This window comes from Pseudophryne corroboree, chromosome 3 (assembly GCF_028390025.1).
Source record: "Pseudophryne corroboree isolate aPseCor3 chromosome 3, aPseCor3.hap2, whole genome shotgun sequence".
Lineage (NCBI taxonomy): Eukaryota > Metazoa > Chordata > Amphibia > Anura > Myobatrachidae > Pseudophryne > Pseudophryne corroboree.
In genome coordinates this window covers 285309247-285324336 of record NC_086446.1, presented here as the reverse complement: position 1 = coordinate 285324336, position 15090 = coordinate 285309247, and the positions used below count along the sequence as shown (strand labels likewise).

The 15090-nt window shown below is 44.2% G+C and overlaps 1 protein-coding gene across 7 annotated transcripts in view; it reads left to right on the top strand.

The window, feature by feature from the left end:
- The window catches only part of COL20A1 (collagen type XX alpha 1 chain), a 295073-nt gene that overhangs the window by 191112 nt on the left and 88871 nt on the right, over window positions 1–15090 (top strand). For all 7 annotated transcript variants that reach the window (XM_063959238.1, XM_063959233.1, XM_063959236.1 and 4 more), the window contains one exon: window positions 5882–5935. In XM_063959238.1, the coding sequence (XP_063815308.1) occupies window positions 5882–5935 (54 nt within the window). The remainder of the gene's footprint in view (window positions 1–5881; window positions 5936–15090) is intronic.

Sequence of the window (15090 nt, the reverse complement as noted above, 5' to 3'; positions counted from 1 at the left end):
CTGGCTTGGAGGGGGGACATAGTAGGGGAGGAGCTAGTCACATGGTTATAAATTTAAAGTGCCAGCTCCCAGTTACTGCCTACTACATCCCCATTGTATCTGCACTCCAGTGGCCCCTGTGGAATCGGAGAAAGGGATTTATCGGTAAGTACCAAAATCCTGATTTTTCAGCAGTACAGGGACATTTCCACCAGTGTTTTCACCTATACGCTTCTACCAAACCATAAGACATCAATTCTTATCCCTTGCACTATGGGGGTAATTCCCACGTGCAGGTGTGGCAGATATAACATGTGCAGAGAGAGTTAGATTTGGATGGGTTATTTTGTTTCTGTGCAGGGTAAATATTGGCTGCTTTATTTTACACTGCAATTTAGATTTCAGTTTATTATTTATCAACAGTTTCTTATACAAACAGTCAGAGGTAGGAAGGCCCTGCTCACAAGCTTACAGTCTATAGTTTGAACACACCCCACCCAAATCTAACGCTCTCTGCATATGTTATATCTGCCCGCCCTGCAGGGCACATGGTTTTGCCCAACTTATAACAAATTTGCTGCTACGATCAGGTCTGAATTACCCCCTATATTTTAGAATGAAGCACACAGGCAAATTACAATGCTCTCAATATCTTAACAAGGCACCAGCTTGGCTTTGTGCATAATACCCACTTTAAGTTAAGGGAGTAAGATCAGCGATATCTGCAACTGTTGCTTCTACCCAGTCACCTAACGCACAACATACTGCTTAGCCTTGACACTACAAAGGCATTCCACACCGTGCTTTGGCCTCACTTGTTTTCAGTTTTATAACATAGAAGTTTTCATACTTCTTTTATTGAGATAATCCAATACTTCTGTATGTCACCGTCCACATCACTTCAATTCAATGGATATCGCGGTAGTCCAATAAATATAGCCATCCCTCTACTGCTTATTCTCCAAAATGATATTAAGGGATTGCGATCGTCAATAAAAGAATTCAACTGACTGCATTTACAGACAATATTTTACACAACCTTCCGAATCCCAGCCTCACATTTTTCAGATATTACAACAGTTTGGGGAGATTCCAGGAGTTCAAGTTAATTGGTCAAAATCTATTGCACTCCACTTGGTCTCGGGTGACTTTTTCAGAGATGGGGTGGACAATGTATCTTTATCATGGAGGTCTGATTTTGTTTTGCCGATTTATATGGCAGGGCAGATGACCGCATATAGGACTTATAAAACTACAGCAATCAGTCTCTAATGGAGATATTCATTTCCCCGTGTTAAGATGTATTGTCAGGCCGCTCACTTAAGGCATACCTCCTAACATAACCCTTTCCAGGAGGAACAAAATGCTCTGCTCCTGGACTTTCTCTTTCTCTGTGATTGCCGGCACCTGTTTTGAACAGGTTAATGGATAAGAAAGGAGTTTTACCACAAGTGCCAGCAATCATACATTAAGAGAAAAGTCCAGAAGCAGAGCATTCTGTCCCTCCTGGAGAGGGTCATGTTGGGAGGTATGCTTAAGGTATCTTAAAGATTGGCTGCATTGTCAGGACAATTACACTAATACATCTTTAGAGAGGGGGAATTCCTTGAAGGAGGAGACGATGTGTACCCAGTGTGACATCGCTAGCGGCGGGACCCAGCGGGGTGCTGGCATCGGCAAGTGCATACACACTTGCCAATGCCGGCAGCAACGAGCGATGGCGGGGGGAGCGGGGCCATGCTGCATTCGGCAGCAAGCATCGCTATTGACAACCCCAGATTTTCTTGCATGTACAAAAGATCTGAGGCTGTCGCTAGCGACCTGCGGGTGCATGCATCAGCACGGCATATACACGGCACATTTTTTAAATGATTTTCCATTCCAATCAGTCGAAAATGGCCGAATCATTTAAAATCTCATCCCGTGTGTACGCGCTTTTAGTGTCATTTTTACATCTGTCTACATGATCAATAAGTCCCCCCTCATATTCAGGAAAATCCACTCCTCTGGTATGTCAGGAAACTATGGCATGCCCTGTGATATAGACACAACTTGAATGGACACAAATCCTTGTACTTCCTCTTTGTTTCCAGTCCTGATTTCCAGGAGGGGCCATCTGAATATACCTTTCATTTTTGGACACTGGGTGGAGTGGTTAATATTAGCTGCCTTGTAGACACTGAGCTCTGTCGGCCTCTCACATTCCAGGAGACCACTGTAAAATATCCAGTACTGGCTGGACACCCAATGGCATTTCTGAAAAAACAGGGATGACTATCGATTTTTGACACCATCAATGGACATAATTTGCATAGTTTGCAATTAATTATTGCCACTTGTCATTACAACATCAATGGTAACAATCAATGGTAAACACAACGATGGTCATCCCTAGGAGCAGCTGGTGGCCAGAAAGTGAGGCGAGAGTTTAGAATTTGCCCCTCCCTTAATATTCTGCTGTAAGTGATGAGAATCCCTCCTCACCTAATAGTATACTATAAGTGGCCCCAAGTAAGCACATTTCTATACAGTGGCAGAACTTGTGAGTGGCAGGCCCAGGTGCAAAACTATGCCTTGGGTACCCTCCTCCACCTCACCCTGAGCTCATCATATCCTGATAGTGCACAGTGTACCCCAAAGGAGAGGCAAGAAAGGGGAGGGCAGTGAGTGACAGGGAGACGCAGTGGGTGATGGGGATTGGCAGAGTGCGTCAGCGAGAGGTGCACAGCCAGGTGCTTACCATAGACATGTTACTTGTGTCCCCTCCACCCACTGAGCCAGCCCCAGCAGACATGGAGCCACCAGATGCTGCTCACTTCTCTCTTTCTCCTACCAGCAGCACAGCATTGATGTCAGAAGCATCTATGCTTTGCAGCTGGTGGACAGTCCTTCCCACTGCCTGCAACCATGCACCCAATGCTGCCTCAAAGTCCAACATCACAAGGCCATATCAGTGGTTCACCACTGCTCAGTCAAACCCTGCAGAATTGCTTAGTTGACTCAGGCCACGACACCTACTACCCCCTGTTTCTATAGCATTCAGATGCAATTACCACTATAAAATTAAACCATTTTTAGAGGAATTCTAGACATCTTTAAAAACTGGAGTGGAAAGAATAACACACCTGGTACAAAATAAAACTGAAACACAAAGTTTAAAATGTGTATCTCTTCTGCACACCATAGATGCAACCAAGAGCTGAAGTAATGAACAACAGGGGAAAAAAAAAAATAACTCAAAGGAACAATACTGCGCATCTGCAGAGGCCCGGACAGCCTGTTCGGCACAACGTAGGGACCGACTCCTTTCGGAGCCCTTGTCCCTGCATGTGCTGGATGATACATCCAGCCGATAGGAATCGCATATTGCAATGCAATGCTGTGCGGTAAGATATCTTCTGGATTTACACCCTTCTCCAGGTCTATGCAGCAGGAATGTTCTGCTAAGGGAACTCCAGACCTCTCAACTGCAACTCAGAGGCTGTATGGATAAAAATATGTCTCTGCTCCTCTGCAGTCTGACACCAACTACTCTTGCACCAAACATACCTCAGCAGCTGTACACTACACCAAACTCTGCTGTCCACACTCTTCTTCCTCTCAGACCGCCCTCTTTACTTCTCCTCTTCAGCCATCTGATGTTTCCTCGCCTTGGGTCTACTGTGCATGCCTCTGACCTTCTCTCTCTTCCAGAGCACTCAGAGAAATGTAGCCCTGAACACAATCCTGCTACAATCCTCCACATCAACAGCAGATCACTAGGGGGTATCAGCAAAAGTGATACCCTCACGTTTGCAGGATATCACACCCCTATATATGTATATACACACACATACACATATAGGTGATCAATATCATTGAAATAAATAAATATATATATATATATATATTCTATAAGTTAATGGTATTGAACGAAATCCTGTTAATTAATTTACGTTATTATTTTTCAATCTGCACTCTGCAGTGTTGTAAATAAATATCTTACATCGGCGTAACCGTGAACCATGTATTAGTTAGGCCTTGGCTAATATTAATTAAACTACAGTCTATCCATTCACTGTGTACCAGTGACATTAGGCAGGGACCTTGTGCTGCAGTGCCTCATGAATATTTGCCCAACCCTCAAATTAATTAAGCCCAAAAAATGCATTAAATCCTCAGAAAATTGCTGCATTTCTCAGCATCAGAAGTATTTAGGGTCGGACTGGCCCACAGGGGTACAGGGGTAACCACTGGTGGGCCCCACTGCTTGGGGGCCCCCCTCCTCCTCCTCTAGGGATCAGGTTCTAGACTGTGTTCTTTAATTATACATTATACATATGTTACATTATACTGCATAGGACTATGATGTATTCTCTACAGTGCATTGCCAATATTTATCTGGTACATTATCATGCACGCACTAGCAGTATTTATATATTTGTCAAGGGGCCCAGCCCATGCACTCACTAATGGTTAGGCAAACCAATGTAACGGCTGGCCACACCCCCTCTGGAGACTAACCACACCCCTAAACATGGGCCCCTACCACTGCATTCCCCGGTGGGCCCTTTATGCCCCAGTCCGACACTGGAAGTATTTACTAAAGGTGTACAGCAGCAGAAGATATAGGAGACACTGGTACAAAAACAGTTGAGCACCCTGTGCTTACAGCTTTTATTCTACATCAATGAATCATGCTGGGCAAAGATATGGGGGGCAGCAGATGCACTGACTGCTGTGTGGTGCTACAAGAGAGGGACTCGTGCAACACCTGTAAGAAATGATCTAAATAATATAACAAGCACATTACCATACACATCACAAGCAATGACGGACAGATCCAGCATGAATTCCAGCAATACTCTGGGACAGGCAGTCACCACCACGTCATATTGAGTAGAGGGGACAAGCATAATTTCCACTTCCCTGATTGCTGTCTAGAGTTGTCACTGGCAACCAGGAGCAGTAGGGAAGGGCATCAACCGTTACTTAGATAGAACAGCAGGTAAATGACTTCTGGTGTAATATTCTTGTCAATTTGTGTAGGTACAATTAAATTATGGGGAATTAGCCTGTACGTTCTTGTGCACTAAAGCATGTCCCATCACAGACTGGCTTTGGAGGAGCCTGCTACACCCCTTTATTTTTTTTATTGTGTAGTTAGATGGTAAAGTATAGTAAACCCATGTGCGATCATCCCACCACCTTATCACAGAGTGCCACACAGAAAGAGAAATGATACTGCAGTATTGCTGTGTCCTGCCATGAAATGTTCAGTCATTTGGAATCTCTCTGCTCACAGAATGCCAAATTGTCAGCACAAGCAGCTCTGCAGCCATCTCCTTGAGAGCTCATTATGAGGCTTTTCATAAAAATGTGACCTTTTAATATTCACTTGGAATTTGCTTACTGCAGAGACTATACCCAGCTTGTCAATAAATCACTTTTCTTCTCTAATTTGGATAGAACGTTAATAGTCGTGAACATGTTGTGCGGACTTGTAGCAGGACAGAGACCTTATTATGCAGCATTAACTCTATCCTGTCCACAATCTGTATGAATGACACAGACACCCATTTGCTGGGTTCCGGTATGATTGGTCGACCATGTTATGGTCGACAGTCATTAGGTCGACCACTATTGGTCGACATTGACATGGACACATGGTCGACACATGAAAATGGTCGACACGTGAAAGGTCGACATATGAAAAGGCCAACATGAGTTTTTTTTAAACTTTTTTGGGTGTTGTTTTTTGCGTAAAGTGACTGGGAACCCCAATTAGTGCACCGCGTCCCCTCGCATGGCCCACGACCTAATGACTGTCGACTATAACATGGTCGACCATGTGAATGGATACCCATTTGCTGCTGCTGCTGAGTATACTGTACTGTATGGTATGACCAATATGTGTTTCCAGGGCATACGAGGATTAGAGGGGACAGCAGGGATTCCCGGACCACCTGGACCACGGGTAAGTATATACCATTTACCATTTAAAGTTAGTATTTCATGTCTTACTGATCCTAACATGTTCATTTTTTTTATAAGATCACATATAAAGGACCACTAAAGTCTGCACTATATATTCTTTAATAATATTTACTGCAGCCATGCGCTCTTTCCACAACAACAATAATTATCTTTGCTTTATATATTATTAGATTTTAACTCATTTGGGCAGGAATTTATGTCATTGTGTAGTATGTAATGCATGTGTTCTCTTTTGTGCTGGACTTCAGTAGGAAACAGGGGCGGATTTAGGTGTGAGGGCGCCCCTAGGCACAACAGTAACAGCCACCCCCCGCCTGCCTAATTTGATTATTTTAATTGATTTGTTATAAACCCTCATTAGGATAGCCAGTTTAATAGAATAATAAAGAAAGAGCCACTATCTATGACATTTTATTATTTTAATTACAGTATGTATACATAGTAGGACGGCTTACAGGGGCAGTATGTGCATGTCCTACCCATTTACACTACATTCAAGATGGCACATGGTACAGTACAGTGGAAGTATTTTGCAATTACTGGCACTTTTTGGGCTGGCAGTACCAACACAAGCATCCAAGTGCCGCCCCCAAACACGTCAGGGGGTTGCTGCACACGAGCCCCCATCTCATGTAAAACACTTCTGGAATGATGAGACCGTTTTCGCAATCACTCTGACAGTGCCAAATCTGTCCCCTCTTGCAATGGTTTTTATTGACAGAAAAGTTAATTACAGCAATCGTCGTTTGTTTGTAGCATGCAGCCAGAAAGAAAGATCCTTATATGATTATTTAATCAAGCCAATGTAGTTGTAGGTGATCCTCAAGCATCAATATTACAAAAGCTTTGTTGATAGCTTTCAGGTAGATCGTAATTCAAGTCTTTCTTCTTCTTTCATGTTCCTTCCACAATTCTGTATAAATAGTTCCAGCCCAGGGGCACTGCGGAGTTACTCTTTGAAGTCTCTATTGATTATTGGAAAGCAGTGAAGAGGTTGCTACAAAGAGTAGGGGATTAGGTGTAAATTAAGAAGAGTGGCTAACATCAGAAAATTGCTGTTTTACATAGTCTAGGCAAAAAGTGTTACTGAACCAATAGTGACTGCTGTTGGTCAGAAGCTTTGAATTGTGACAAAGTAAAGGGATGCAGAGCAGGTAGGCGCCATGCTGGAGAGGAGCTCTCCCTGCTTTGCATCCTCGCTGATGTGTGGGTCCTTGCATGACTGATGCTGCCGGCTGTCACTGCGCATGTATGACATACAGTGTCGCCGGCAGCTATGTGGATATCTGAAGTGCAGCTCCAGTTCTCTCCGGAACTACAGTGGAGCGGCCCAGGCTTCAGCAAGCCCCCTCCCCTCTTCTCCCTCCAGAGTGCGGTACGCCAGCAGCTGTGTGCATTCAAAGTTGAAGCTCCTCTCCGGCACTTAACGTTGAGCAGCCCAGGTTTCAGCAAGCCCCCCCTCTCCTCTCCTCCTGGAGAGTTCGGTATGCTGGTAAGCTTCACCCCCTTACGCCTCGCAGCGCCTCATATTGCTGCTGCGGCCACCCACGTCATGCACCTTGACGGCCATCGTGAAACCCCCAAAGTCCCTCATCAGCAGCGCAGAAGAAGAAGCACGCTCTCCCCGGCCACAGTGAGTCAGGCAGTGGCGGAGCCAGTAAGTCAAGAATCCCGAGTGGGTGAATGCAGCTTTGAGCTTCAGGTCGCTGGGCTGGGGGAAGGCACGGGGGTGCAATGGTTAGCATAACCACTGAGGCTGTGTCATCAGTAGATTCTGTGGTCTGTCACTATTTCAAACGCCCCAGTGTTCTGTCACTATTCCACCGCCCCCGTGTTCTGTCACTATTCCACCGCCCCCGTGTTCTGTCACTTTTCCACCGCCCCCGTGTTCTGTCACTATTCCACTGCCCCCGTGTTCTGTCACTATTCCACTGCCCCCATGTTCTGTCACTATTCCACTGCCCCCGTGTTCTGTCTCTATTCCACCGCCCCATGTTCTGTCACTATTTCACCCCCCCTGTGTTTTGTCGCTGTTACACCCCGCTGTGTTCTTTCACTATTTCACCCCCCCCTCTTTCTGTCACTCTACCACCCTCCAAGTTCTGTCACTATTTCCCCCCCCCCACCCGTGTTCTCTCACTGTTTCACCCCTCCCCCTGTGTTCTGTCCCAGCCATTGTGTCCTGCTCCCCCTTCGTGAAGTATGTTAAGGTGCAAATTTACAATTCGCAGGGGGGACACTGTTTTATAATTGATCATTTTTGTTGTTTTTTCAAACTTTCAAATTGAAACTCATTATATTTATTTGATAAAATTACAAGGAAAGTTATATTATATTTATAGCTTATTACATTTCCACAGATTATTTAAAGCACAACGGAATTTCCTGCACTCTATGAGAATAAATAAATAAATAAATCATTTTTTGGGACAAGGGGGCGGCTTGCATGGCCGCCCCTCCCCTTCCCCCCCAAATAGTTGAGAGGCGCCAGTTAATGTACTGGGTCGTAGGGGCAGATCAGTCGCCATGTAGGCTTACCATGGGCAGTGTTATAGAGATGATCCCCCTTTCCGTCTGCTCAACCTCCTCTGTTCCCACAGCCCCTTCTCTGCCCACTTCAGGGCTCTCCTTCACCCTGCATCCAGCTCCAGCCCCTACAGTGTGTGGCTATTTACTGTGGGCTGGCCCCTCGTCTGGGATCAACCCTGCTCTCTTCTCTCTCTCTTTAGGTTGAATCCCAAATATTAAGTCATAACGTAACCTATGTCTACTCTTTACATCTTACTCTTATTTTTTCTGGCAAGAGAGTATTGGTAAATTGCCTCAATAAAACTTTCCTCTTTTTTTTTTTAGAAACTTTATTCATAGCTTAGAACAAGTATTCATACATTTAATACAATACGATTATACTTATTCAGTAAGTATCTTATAAAACTTTTCTAATCGCTGCAATATGCGACAATAAAAGATTAAACTTATTGGTGCAAAACTGGGTAAGTTATTAATATGGTCCATTAATAAAAAAAAAAAATAGCTAAAAGATGTGTCCATGTCAGGAGCTTATTAGAAATTAAAATATTTTAACTAAAGATGTGCACTTGGCACTTTTTGGATTTTGTGTTTTGGTTTTGAATCTGGATCTCCATTCGTGTTTTGGATCTGGATTGGTTTTTTCCAAAACCACCCTTTCGGGTTTTGATTTTGGATCTGGATTTTTTTGAAAAAAACATAACAGCTAAAATCACAGACATTTTTTTTTGTTTTGTTCCTACAGTGTTATTAACCTCAATAATATTCATTTCCACTCATTTCCAGTCTATTCTGAACACCTCACAAAATAGTTTTTAGGCCAAAAGGTTGCACCGAGGTAGCTGGATAATTAAGTTAAATGACACAAGTGGGCGGCACAAACACGTGGCCCATCTAGGAGTGGCACTGCAGTGGCAGACAGGATGGCAGTTTTAAAAACTAGGCCCCAAAGTGCACATAATGCAAAGAAAAAAAAAAGAGGTGCAACATGGAATTGTCTTCCCTCCCACCCTTATGTTGTATAAACAGGACATGCACACCACTCATTTCAGCGACAGGGTCTTCCACATGACTGTGGCTGAAAACAAACAAACAATGAATCTCTCCTTGCACAAACTGGCTCTACAGAGGCAAGATGTCGTCCTCATCCTCATCCTCAGATTCCTCACCACTTTCAGTGTTTACATCCTCATAGTATTAATTTGGAGCCGCTGGAATCCACCATCACAGGTCCCTGTGTACTTTCTGGAGGCAATTGCTGGTAAAGGCCTTCCTGGAGGAATTTATAATTCATTTTGATGAACATCGTCTTCTCCACATTTTGTGGTAGTAACCTCCTACGGTGATCACTGACAAGGTTACCAGCTGCATTAAACACTCTTTCAGAGTACACACTGAAGGGGGGTGGGGAGGCACTTTATGAAAATAAAGCCAGTTTGTGCAAGGGCCTCCAAATTGCCTCTTTTTCCTGCCAGTATACATACGGCCTTATATGCCTTCTTGGATGCTGTCTCCGATATAATCCTCCACCATTCTTTCAATGGTGACAGCATCATATGCAGTGACAGTAGACATGTCAGTAATTGTTGGCAGCTCCTTCAGTCCAGACCAGATGTCAACACTTGCTCCTGACTGCCCTGCATCACCGCCAGCAGGTTGGCTAGGAGATTTAATGCTTTTCCTCGCAGCCCCAATTGCAAGAGAAAATAAAGGAGGAGCTGTTGACGTGTCACGTTCCGCTTGATCTGACAATTTTATTACCAGCGGGTCTTTGCACCTCTGCAGACTTGTGACCACCAGAAAGCGAGATACAACATACTTTAAACCTAGGATCGCGCATGGTGGCCAAAATGTAGTGATCTGATTTCAACAGATTGACCACCCTTGAATTCTGGTAAAGCGAATGAAGGGCTCCATTGACAAGTCCCACAAACTTAGCAGAATTGCTCCGTCTTAGCTCCTCCTTCAATTTATCCAGCTGCTTCTGCAAAAGCCTGATGAGGGGAATAACCTGACTCAAGCTGGCAGTGTCTGAACTGACTTCACGTGTGGCAAGTTCGAGGGTTGGAGAACCTTGCACAACACGGAAATCTGTCTCCACTGGTGGCTTATTCAAACAAACCACATCATCATCAGAATCCTCATTGTCAACTTCCTCAGCGCCAGCTACACCAATATCCTCCTCATCCTGGTGTACTTCTACAGTGACATCCTCAATCTCAGTATCGGCAACTGGACTGGCAGTGCTCTTCCCAGCACTTGCAGAGGGCGTGCAAATGGTTGTAGGAGCCTCCTCTTCCCATACAGTCTTGGGAAGGTCAGGCCTAGACATCGCAACTGCGGACACACTTGGACTCTCCTTGGGGATTTGTGATATCTCTAAATCTGAACGCATAGTTGTTTGTTCCTGTGCTTTAAAAAGCTTTATTTTATTTATTTTTTGAGAGGGAGAAGGGCTTCCATCTTAATGAGAAGCTGAACCACCAGTCATGCCAAAGCCTTAGCCTTTCCTTGCTACTTCGTGTTGTGACTGGCATATTGCCAATTTTACATTTCTCATCAGATGATTTCTTTTTTTTTGGTTATTAATTTTTGCTTCTTGGATTTTACATGCCCTTAATGACATTGGGCATCGGCCTTAGCAGATGACGTTGATGGAATTGCATTGTCAGTGTCATGACTGGTGGCAGCAGCAATTTCAGTACTAGTACTAGGAACTGGAAGTGGTTCCTGATCTTCCACTATTTTTTCCTCCATAATTTTGTTCTCCATTTCACAAGACGGCACCCCTTTATTATTACAGCACACAGAACAGTGCCCCTTTATTTTTACAGCAAACAGAACAGTGCCCCTTTATATTTACAACAACCCTGTATTTTTACAGCATACAGGACAGGGCCAGTGTTCCTTTATTTTTACAACACCCCTGTATTTTTACAGCATACAGGACAGGACCAGCACCCCTGTGTTTTCACAACGCACCTGTATTTTTTTTTACAGCATACACGACAGGGCCAGTGTTCCTTTATTTTTACAGCACCCCTGTATTTTTACAGGATACAGGACAGGGCCAGTGTTCCTTTATTTTTACAACACCCCTGTATTTTTACAGCACACAGGACAGGGCCAGCACCCCAGAATTTTTAAAACACCCCTGTTTTTTGCAGCATACAGGACATGGCCGGCACCTTTGTATTTTTACAGCAAACAGGACAGGGCCAGCACCCCTGTATTTTTACAACATCCCAGTAATTTTACAGCATACAGGACTAGGGCCAGTGTTCCTTTATTTTTACAACACCACTATATTTTTTTACAGGATAGGGCCAGTGTTCCTTTATTTTTACAACACCCCTGTATTTTTACAGCATACAGGACAGAGCCAGCACCCCTGTATTTTTACAACACCCCTGTATTTTTACAGTATACAGGACAGGGCCAGTGTCCCTTTATTTTTACAGCACCCCTGCATTTTTATAACACCTCTGTATTTTTAAAGCATACAGGACAGGGCCAGTGTTTTATTTTATTTTTACAACACCACTGTATTTTTACAGCATACAGGACAGAGCCAGTGTTCTTTTATTTTTACAACACCCCTGTATTTTTACAGCATACAGGGCAGGGCCAGCACCCCTGTATTTTTACAACACACCTGTATTTTTACAGAATACAGGACAGGGACACAACACCCCTGTATTTTCACAGCATACAGGACAGGGACACAGCACACCTGAATTTTTACAGCACACAGAACAGTGCCCCTGTACAGTACAGGACTGCAGCACACCTGTACAGCACCCAAACGGCACAGGACACCCTATAACAGCAACCTTGTACAGTACAGGACAGCAGCCACCCTAACAGCACAGGACACCACCCCAGAACAGCACAGCACACTACACCACCCTAGAATAGCACAAGACAGCAGCACCCATAACAGCACAGTACACCACCCTAGAGCAGCACAGGACAGCAGCACCCCTAACAGCATAGCACACCAGCACAGTACACTACCCCAGAAGAGCACAGGACAGCAGCATCCCTGTACGCCACCACCCACAGACAGAGGTCTTTCTCCCTCACTCTCCAAGTCCGGAGTGAAAATGGTGGCGATGCGCGGCTCCTTATATAGAATCCAAAACCTGCGAGAATCCAACAGCGGGATGATGACATTTTGCCTCTTTCTGGGATCTGAGTCTGGTGTGAAGTCCCAAACCAGACTCTGTTCCCGGCTCGGATTGTGAAGTTCGGGGGGGTTCGGATCTTTGAGATCCGAACCCGCTCATCCCTAATTTTAACTAGGTTGTGATTATGGGGAGATTTTACCTATCCATAACAGACCTCTTATTAGTCATGCTGTCTATACACAGACATATCGTCAGTTCTTATTTTATTTTTACAGTGTATTGTAGGTTTAAATGTAAGGGATTTGCGACAATAGGAAATAGGGATCTGTTTACTAAGGCTTGGAGAGAAATAAAGTACCAACCAACCAGTTCCTGACATTTTTCAAACACAGCCTATATCATGGCATTTAGGAGCTAATTGGTTTGTACTATGGGGCAGATTTAACAAAGAGTGATGTCCTTTCTATCAGTCGTTACAAATTACATATAGTGCTCCAGCCAATCAGCTCCTCACTGTCTTTGAAAAATGAGTAAGGTGCTGATTGGCTGGTATACCATTTATCATTTGTAACGAGTGATAACAAGAATATCACTCATTGTTAAATCTGCCCCTTTATCTCACTCCTCTTTATCTCTCGCTAATGCTTAGTAAATAGATCCCGTAATTAAAGGCGGGTACACACGGAGAGATCCGTGCTTAAAATCTGAGCAATCTGACTAGATTGCTTAGAAATTAAGCACGGATCTCTCGTGTGTATGCCCCCCAGCGATAGCGCGCTTCACTATCGACGGTGCTAGATTGAGCCTGCATACAGGCTCAATCTAGCAGGTCGCTCACTTCAGAGCTGTGTGAAGTGAGCGGCCCCCCATCCCCCACCCTCGCTCAGCACACATCGCGCTGAGTGGGGTGAGAGTTGTGTGCTGAGCGGTCTATGATAGATTGCTCAGTACACATCTCTAGTGTGTACCCCCCTTTAGTATGTACAGCTTTGATCCTCCTCGCAGAGCCGGTCCTAGGCATAGGCAAACTAGGCAAATTCCTAGGGCATTTGGTATGCCTAAGGGCACAAGCAGCTTCTGCTCATTAAAATTATATGCGACATGCCTATATTCTGTGTGTGACTGCGGCTGTATATTTCATATGTAGATACAGCCACAGTCGCACACAGAATATAGGCATGCCACATATCATTTTAATCAGCAGAAGCTGTTTGTGCAGCCTAGCCAACAATAATGCAAATAACATGCATTTTCATCAAAAAAAGGTGCCCAATGTTAGTAAAGCTGTCAGCTTACTCACGCCAGGCATCTCCTGCTGCATGGCGTATTGAGGCAAGATGAATGTGGAGACATCTGTATTCAAGCAGAGGCAGAGGTCACAGTGTTAGCGGCCATGTGAGTGCTGTGTGTGGGTGGGTTGGTTGAGCAGTAGTGTTCAGCATATGTGTAAGAGGCATTATGTGTGTCGTGTATAAATGCACTAATAATGTGAGGCATATGTGAAAGGGACTTATGTGTGTCATTATGTGTTTAAGGTCATTAATAATGTGCGGCATATATGTAAGGGACATTATGTGTATAAGGGCATTATATGTAAGGCATAATATGTAAGGTGCATTATGTTTGTAAGGACATAACAATGTGTGTCATGTGTAAGGGGCATTACTGTGTGGTATTATGTGTAAAGAAGCATTACTAATGTGCGGCATTATGTGTATAAGGTGCTCTACTGTGTGGTGTAACATAGAAAGGGCACTACTGAGCAATTCAATGTGATATAATATGAATAAGGGGCAGTAATGTGAGGAGTAACATATATAAGGTAAAGTGGTACTACTGTGGGATGTAACGTGAATAAGGGTCACTATCGCATGATAAAATGTGAATAAAGGTTCACTACTGTGTGGCATAATTTGAATTGGGGGTACTATTGTGTGGCCATACCCCTTCCCAGCAAGAACGCACCCCTTTTTGAGCTGTGCGCCGAATGTTCGCACTGTTCCTATTTAAAATATAGGGGGTAGGAACACCAAAATGAGGACTGCTATAGGTGAGGGGAAAGGGGCATAGGGTCAGAGGCAGAACTAGTGGTGGTGCTAGGGGGCACCAGCCAAAATCTTGCTAAGGCAATATATTGGTTAGGGCCGGCTCTGCGTGTGTGGGCCCCATAAGTCTGGTGTGGGCCGCAAGAAAAAGAAAGACTCTTATATGCAATTTTAAAAGATTTTTTTTTAGAAAAAACAATAATAAAGTATAACCAAAGAGCTGTCAAGTATCATGAAGAAAACATTTACTTTAATGCAGTGGTGCAAGTAGGGAAAATTTCTTAGTGGTAATGTGTACGAATATGGGTGTGTGATACACATATGGGGGCCAGATGCAAATATGCCCTTAGTAGTGCAGTGCCAGATACACATATGCCACCAATAGTGACAGATATACATATGCCTCCACAGTGCCAGATACACATATCTCC